At 38.5% G+C, this 8,332-nt stretch overlaps 1 protein-coding gene across 2 annotated transcripts; it reads left to right on the top strand.

Annotated features, from left to right (window-relative positions):
• Positions 1 to 2,865: 2,865 nt before the first annotated feature.
• Positions 2,866 to 7,147, top strand: LOC113310542 (serine/threonine-protein phosphatase PP1 isozyme 3). 2 transcript variants are annotated; one of them, XM_026559242.1, is made up of 5 exons: positions 2,866 to 3,066; positions 3,173 to 3,430; positions 3,530 to 4,089; positions 4,181 to 4,405; positions 6,769 to 7,147. In XM_026559242.1, exons 2-4 carry the CDS (start codon positions 3,220 to 3,222, stop codon positions 4,370 to 4,372), a joined length of 963 nt encoding a protein of 320 aa, XP_026415027.1. In that variant the 5' UTR covers positions 2,866 to 3,066; positions 3,173 to 3,219; the 3' UTR covers positions 4,373 to 4,405; positions 6,769 to 7,147. The 2 variants fall into 2 exon arrangements, with proteins under 2 accessions (XP_026415027.1, XP_026415028.1); XM_026559243.1 differs by having other exon boundaries at positions 2,866 to 3,430; positions 6,754 to 7,147.
• The last annotated feature ends 1,185 nt before the right edge of the window (positions 7,148 to 8,332 follow it).

Here is an 8,332-nt window from a genome sequence, read left to right as displayed (position 1 = left end):
TTAGAGAAAGAAAAGTTGAAAAATTACTTCAAGTCAACCAAGCATAGGGTTAGTTTGATAACAGACACATGGACTTCACCAAACAATTTCAACTACATCTGTGTAACAGTTCACTTTATTGATCAGTGGAAGTATCAAAAGAGAATTATTATGTTTTGTGAGGTTAGTGGTCACAAAGGAATTGACGTTGGTGAGATGTTAGAGAAGTGTTTGTCAGATTGGGAGCTTAAAGATGTGTTTATTGTCACTTTGGATAATGTGAGTGCCAACAAGGTAGCAATGGATTATTTGAAGACTAATATTGTTTCAAAGACAAGGGCAGAAGAGAGAGCTAAGTACTTGCATGTAAGTATATGTATATGTATATGAATATGACTTATTATTTTTTTTTTACTTTCTAACTTAGGATTATGTTTATTACTTTCTAACTTGTTTGAATTCACCTTTTCAGGTAAGGTGTGCAGCTCATGTACTTGCACTTGTGGTAAAAGATGATGTGAGGGTCTACAACAAATCAATTGCAAGAATCAGGTCAGTTGTCAAGTATATAAAGGGTTCTCCATCTAGGTTGTCTACGCTTAAGCGTTGTGCAAAATTAGTTGGAATAGATTCTAAGGTAACATTGATATTAGATGTTAAGACTAGGTGGAACAACACATTCTTGATGCTACAGGCTGCAGAAGTGTTAGAAAAAGCATTTATTAGGTTAGAAAGGTATGACAAGGAATATCGGCAGTTGTTTTATTACCCAAAACAGAATGAGAAAGATCTACCTGATGCTAATGATTTTGATATTGATGTTAATGTTGGTGAAGAAGAAGAAGAATTTAGTGAAGAAGAACAAGAAGAAGTTGAGGTGACAGGGAAGAAGAAGGCACAAAAGAAGAAGAAGAAGGTAGTAGTGAGGAAACCTGCTCCATGTGAAGAGGACTGGATCTTTGCCAGAGGCCTTGTCAAATGTTTGAAAGTATTCTTTGATGCCACTGTTGCATTTTCAGCCTCAGCTAAGGTAACAACAAACACTTTCTTATGGCAATTAGTTATCATATATGAGCAACTAGTTGAGTTTAGAGATAATGTAGATGAAGATCCTTTTTATTGCTACTATGGCTGGAAAAATGTTTAAGAAGTATAACAAATATTGGGGTGATTATGCAAAGATGAACCCTACAACCTTTTTTGCCATGTTGTTGGATCCTAGAAAGAAAGAAAAAGGACTACAATTTGCTCTTGAGCTCTTGTATGGGAAGAATTCTTCTAAGGTTGAATCTGTTATGAAGCTTGTTAAGTTGGATTTTAAGATTCTATTTGAAGAATATAAGGATGCCTATTCAGTTCATGAGGAGGAGTCAAGGAGTTCTATCCAGGGACAAGCCAAAGCAGTGGTAAGTAAACCAGTGGAAGGGCCAAGTCGTATGAAAGAGTTGATGTCAAGGAGTAAGAGGTTCAAGAAAAGCCCAAATGATGATGAGGGAAAAACAGAGTTGGATAAATATTTCATTGACGAGTATGAAGAAGATGAAGGAGAAGATGATGATGAGGAGTTTGACTTATTGGGTTGGTGGAAGACCAACATTACAAAGTATAAGATACTTTGACATATGGCTAAGGACATATTAGCTATTCATGTGTCTTATGTTGACTCTGAGTCTGCTTTTAGCACAGGAAAGCGAGTCTTAAGTCCTTGTAGAAGCTCTTTATCTACAAGGACAGTTGAGGCATTGCTTTGCACACAAAGCTGGCTAAGGAAGCCAATACAACTTGATCTTCTATCTGATTACATACCAGATGATGATGTTGAAGTTGAAGAAGGTAACATATTACATTATTACTTGTGTTTGGCAGTAATAGATATAGTATAATAGTTATTAAATGCTATTATTTGTTTTTGCAGCGTTACTTGGTCCTATCAACAGTGATGACACCACAAGTGCTGCTGACATGGATTAGAAGATCAAGATTCAAGATTACAGAAGCACTAGATGCATTGCTAGTTGAGTAGTTGTTTTTTTTTCTTCAGATTTTCTCATTTTCAAGACTTAGTGTGTGTGTATGTGGCTACTGCTACTTTTTTTTTTCCATATTTTCAAGACATTGTTTGTTTGGTTTGTTAGTAATATTGCTACTTATTAGTTGTTGCTTTGAATGAGAATTTGTTCTATAGAAAAAACAGGTAAAAAACAGGGAAAAGAAAAGACAGTCATTTTTGTGCTGAAAAGGTACCGACTGGTACCGGAACCGTGCCGGAACCGCAACGGAACCGAATGGTACCGGAACCGAGGTACACGGTACCGGTCCAAAATCTTCGTCCCGATCCTAGGGAGGTACAGGTACTCGGCCTCGGCAAGAACCGAGCCGAACCGTACCGTGTGCACCCTTAGTCTTTCCTCCTTCCACACACGATGAGTTAGTAGTTCCGGGATCCAAATCATCACCAAGTGGAGGTTTTGAGGAGCTGAATAATCTCCCCGATGATCTCTGACTAGCCCTCCTTCCTGTTGCTGGCAGCAGACATCTGGAAGCAGACAAATCACTAAATCTTAGAGCAGATCGAGCTGATCTAAGCAGAAGAGTCGAAGTCGCCATAGATTTGATTTTAGAAGTGGGGGTTTTTGGACCTCTTTCACAAGTAAACTCAAGGCTTATACATTCTGAGCCACTAATAAGGCGGAAAATCTAGATATGAATACTCGGGTGCCCAGTCCATGAACAGGCCCAACAGTCCAGACAAGAAAACCCGACCGAGGATGAGGTCACAGCTGGCTCAGTCTAGTTGGCGGCAGCACCGCCCTATGTCATTATTTCCTTTTTAAAATCATTATTAAATAATTATTTTCATTTATGATAAAAAGTACTCCTTCGCCTCGTAACCTCCTCCAGTCCGTCCTCCTCACTGAGTTCACTCTATCCATCTCTTCTTTGCCCCCAATTCCTTTTTCCAGTAAGTTGCTCCGCGCGTCGAAGCCAAGGCTGGTGGTTGACGCCGCAGATCAGGAATCAGGACCACCACCCAATCGATTATACAAAAGCGAAAGCAAAGACAGTTCTAAAGCTATTAACAAACAGGTTAAAAGTTTCCTTTTAGGGATTCCAATCCAGACTGGATATCATCTTATTCTATTCCAAATCAAGGGTTAGGGTTTCAACTACTTAACCTCCCTCCCTCTTGTAGGAATCAGAATCAGAATCAACAAACAGTTGTAGTTGAAGGAATAATCAATGGCTTCTAGTAATAATAGTGGTCAAGTGGGAATGGATAGTGGTGTACTTGACGACATCATAAATCGGTTACTCGAAGTCAGATCGTCTAAACCAGGTAAACAAGTTCAGTTATCCGAGTCTGAGATTCGTCAGCTTTGTATTGCTTCCAGAGAGATTTTCCTTCAACAACCTAATCTACTCGAACTCGAAGCTCCTATCAAGATCTGCGGTCAGTATAACACTATTTAAATTCTCTCTTATTCAATTCAAATTCATTGTATTATTAGTGAAATTGATTGTAATAATTTTAATGTTGATGATGATTCAGGTGACATTCATGGACAATACGGTGATCTATTGAGGTTATTCGAGTACGGCGGCTTACCACCGCAATCGAATTACTTGTTCTTAGGGGATTATGTGGACCGTGGGAGGCAGAGTCTCGAAACGATATGTTTATTGCTTGCTTACAAAATTAAATACCCTGAGAACTTCTTTTTACTGAGAGGAAATCACGAATGTGCTTCGATTAATAGGATTTATGGTTTCTATGATGAGTGTAAGCGCAGATTTAATGTTAGGCTATGGAAAACGTTTACCGACTGTTTTAACTGTTTGCCTGTGTCGGCTGTTATTGACGACAAGATATTGTGTATGCATGGTGGTATTTCGCCTGATTTGAATAATTTGGATCAGATTAGGAATTTGCCTAGGCCGACTGATGTACCGGATACCGGGTTGTTGTGTGATTTGTTGTGGTCTGATCCTGGTAGAGATGTGAAAGGGTGGGGAATGAATGATAGGGGTGTTTCATATACGTTTGGTCCTGATAAGTGTGCCGAGTTTTTGACTAAGCAGGATTTGGACCTTGTCTGTCGTGCCCATCAGGTTAGTGTCTTTGCAGCTCTTTTTTACTGAATTCTTTTTTTTCACTTGTTATGTGTGAGTTGCTGCTTATTGAGATGACTTTGCGCTGCAGGTTGTAGAGGATGGGTATGAGTTCTTTGCAGACAGGCAGCTTGTTACAATATTCTCTGCGCCCAACTACTGCGGGGAATTTGATAATGCTGGTGCCATGATGAGTGTTGATGAAAACTTAATGTGCTCGTTTCAAATTCTCAAGCCTGCAGAAAGAAGGACAAGGTCCATGATGTCTACGAGTATATTATGACCGCAGCTGTCGACACTTCATAAAGTTGCAGAGGTATGTTGTATTTTTCTTGAGATTCAGTATCTTTGTATTTAGACTATTAATGCCGACACTTTTAATTATTACTTTAACATCATGTTCGTTTCAAGGAATTGGAGGCTAAGTAATCCAATTCCTAGAGAATGCATCCAATTTCTTGAACCGAACGGGGTAAATGAACTCTGTGTAATGGAATTGGATTCCAAAAATAATAAATTTCATTGCATTGGTCCAATAGTGCAATGGAATTGGATTCTGGGGTGAATTCCAAGAATTGGATTACCCCATAACTGAGTTCTTAGGTTTCCAATTCTCCCAACTGAACGAGCTGTAATTGTTTAACCTTCTAGGGTATATTATCTTGGTATAACACAATCTACACATCAGTTAGTCTAGACAATTCCTATAACTGTCGAGGAACATGGTTATCAATTTTATTTAAGGAGATTATCTCTTCCATGATGGACAACATCATTCTTGTTGGATTTTCTTTCAGCTAATATCCATATTTGCTTAGTATGCAAGAGTTTTAGTTTTACTTGAAAAATTAGACATCTGCAGAATAATCGATACATTGTTACTATAATACTGCTTCACTTGCCTTTTCATGTGTTTGGTATTCTTGTGATGATGAGATTTTTGATAATCGTGTCTACAGTCTACTTTGCATACAGTCTACTTTGCATGTTTTTAACTCTCGTGGGGGATCATACAAGTGTTAATTAAACGGAATTACCAGCAGTGGCGGAGCTAGGATTGGCCATTAGAGGCAATTGCCTCTTTTCAGTGACCAATTCTAGCTCTGCTAATGCTTGTGATTTTGTAGGATTCACACTTGCGCATTTCGTAGATATTCACTTCTTCTTTTGTATTTTGGCATAGAAATGGGTGTTACTTGTTTTGAATCACACAGGTTTTAGGTCATTAGAAACCACAGCAGATATAACAAGGTCACTCTATAGCAGGTTTTAGGCATAGAAATGAAAGAGTTGATCGTTTTCGTATTGAAAATCTTGGTTATAAAGCTGTGAATGACGTTAGACAGTTGAGTTTTTCGTTCTTGTAAGGCTGAGGTTAAACTAGTAAACCAGCGTTCTAATAAAGAAAATTATCCATAACATTCATGTCTCTGAATTGGTTCTTTTGTTGTTGCTTAGAGTGAGGTTTGTGGGAAACTCCCACTATATAGTGGGTATTGGGTAACTGTGCAAGTACCCAATAGAGGGGATAGACTTGATTGCATTACGAAAAGGCTGTTCTGCCAACATCATCAATATTTGCTCAGTATCCATATTTGCTTAGTATGCAAGATTTTTAGTTTTACTTGAAAAATTAGACGTCTTTAGAATATCGATATATTGTTAGTATAGTACCGCTTTACTTGTTCCTTTTCATGTGTCTGGTATTCTTGACATGATGAGATTTTTGATAATCGCGTCTACGTTCTACTGTCTGTTTTTAACTCTCTTCGGGGATCATACAAGTGTTAATTAAACAGATTACCAGCAGTGGCGGAGCTAGGATTGGCCATTTGCCTCTTTTCCGTGACCAATTCTAGCTCTGCTATTGCTTGTGATTTTGTCGAATTCACACTTATGCGTATGGTAGATATTCACTTCTTCTGTTTAATATAAATGGATGTTACTTGTTTTGTCACTATATTGCAAAGACATAGAAATGAAAGAGTTGATTGTTTTTGTATTGAAATTCTTGGTTATAAAACTGTGAATGACATTCGAGACCTGTAAGACTGAGGATGAATTGGTAAACCAGCGCTCTAATGAAGAAAATGATCCATAACATTCATGTTTCCGAAATGGTCTTATGTTGTTGCTTAGGGTGAGTTTTCTGGGAAAATCCCACAATGCAGCGTGACTAAGTACTTACTCTCGACAACAGCCTTTTGCCTGACTCGTAGTGAACATAGTACCATAGGAGGGGGTAGATTTGATTGCATTACAAATAGGCTGGTCTGCCAGCATTAAGTGTTATTAAGTGTTAATTAGAAGGAATCACCGACAGTGGCGGGTCTACAGTAGGCTATTGGGGGGCAATTGCACCTCCCTAGGTCCGTCGCTGCTGGTAATGTCGTCTAATCAACCCTTGGCAATTGGTTTGATATTTTGCATTATTTAGTTATTATGAGCAATGACATTGAAAAGGGTATCACTGTTTCTTAATCTTCCCTCGATTGGGTGCTGTTGTGTTGGCACTGGCACTCGAACCTGGCGCCCACATGAGGCCCTAATCGTTGAGATTGATTGATGAGATAGGGTGTGGCTAATCACATTTACTGTGCATTTTCCGAACTTCTGCAGTAGGATTTTATCTTTTTTGACTTCCGAGTAATGAACAAATTGTAGTCTTATTCGTTGCAGCCATGGGACAGAATCCACTGAAAATAGAAGAGTAGAGTTCAAGATAAGCTATTTCAGGGAGAGATGATGATAGTGGTGCTTCTTCTGGTGTTCACTATCTGATGGATTTCAGCTATTACGTAGAATGTATAACTGTAGTTGGTCCACAGGGTGGGGGCAAGTTTCGTTTTGCTGGTGCTAGTGTTCCTGGATCTTTCTTTTTCTTGTTTATTTTGGGATGGGACAGATGGTTTCTTAATTTACTTTTTGAAATTGTACCCAGGGGTGGTGATTCCGGGGTTGTGGGGTGCTCATGTAAATACATTTTGGTCTTGTGAATGGCCATATATTTGTAGTAGGTTCTGAACCCCCAAGAAACAGACTTGTTTGTTTTTTCATACCTTGCCGGTGTCTTTTATTCTGCAAACGGTGCAGAATCAATCCCATCTTAGAATCTGTTCTCTGCATTGCTGTGTATGTATTGCTGTTTGTGTAGAACTTGCATACTTGAAATTTTCAAGCTTAAGAACCGGTGTGGCGGTTCAGATGAGTGGCTATTACTTTTGTTTGACAGCTTTTTTTTTCACGGCCACCAAATCGGCAGGTAGCCGAAATTATAATTATGGCTGCCACTCATTTTGGCAATATCTACGCTCAAGTCTTACCCACAGTATGGAGTCTATGGACCAGTGCCCAAACTCTGTACTTGTCCACAAAAATCAGACACAATGTCCCATAAATATACCCAAAAATCTTGACCGGGAATCTTAAAATCTGCTAGTCGTGCCATGTGCCCAATAGCTGACTTTACTGCTGTCCCAAAGTAGACTTGTCTGGTGGACATTTAGTCAACACAGATAGCAAATTTGAATTCACAATTTTGGCGGGAATTTAATCTTGGGAAACACAAATTGATGGGTAATAATGTATGTAGTTGCAAATGGAAGTTTGGTGTTCATTGTTTCCGGTAGGGTGCCTAGTTAGGAAGTTCGCGAATGATTCGCGAATCATTCACGAATTTTTCCGTATCACGAATTTTACCGTTTTATTCGCGTACGGTTGCAACTCCGAACCCAAGACGCATATTATGTGGCATTCCCGAATTATTCGCGAATCGTTCACGAACTTTACGTATCCCGAATGATACGTCCCCTTAATACGCCAGAAATTTTTTAGCTTTTATGTTTCAAAGGCCCTATTTTTTTGGGCTTTACTGCCTTCCAAGTATACACGGCCCAATATTAGACGTTGTTGTAATTTTTATGAAACAAAAATGACAAAAAAGATTTGAAGGTGAAGGTGAGAGAGATCTAAACCACTATACCACGTCCTCTTTGATGACTAATGTTGTATATATTATTAATATCATCATATTAAGTTTATTTTTTCTTTAAATAACTCACATGTATGCATAAAAATTAGTCTATGACCTTATAAATACTAATTATTTACTATATATAGATACCGAATTTTCAGATCCGAACTCACAGTTATAAATCGAATTATACATGTACGTATGCCGTTCCGAATTACTAACGAATCACGTTCCGTTGACCGAATTTTGGACCGAATTTGAGTTTTACAA

The sequence above is a fragment of the Papaver somniferum genome, chromosome 9, assembly GCF_003573695.1.
Source record: "Papaver somniferum cultivar HN1 chromosome 9, ASM357369v1, whole genome shotgun sequence".
Lineage (NCBI taxonomy): Eukaryota > Viridiplantae > Streptophyta > Magnoliopsida > Ranunculales > Papaveraceae > Papaver > Papaver somniferum.
This window is presented reverse-complemented; position numbering and strand designations above follow the sequence as displayed.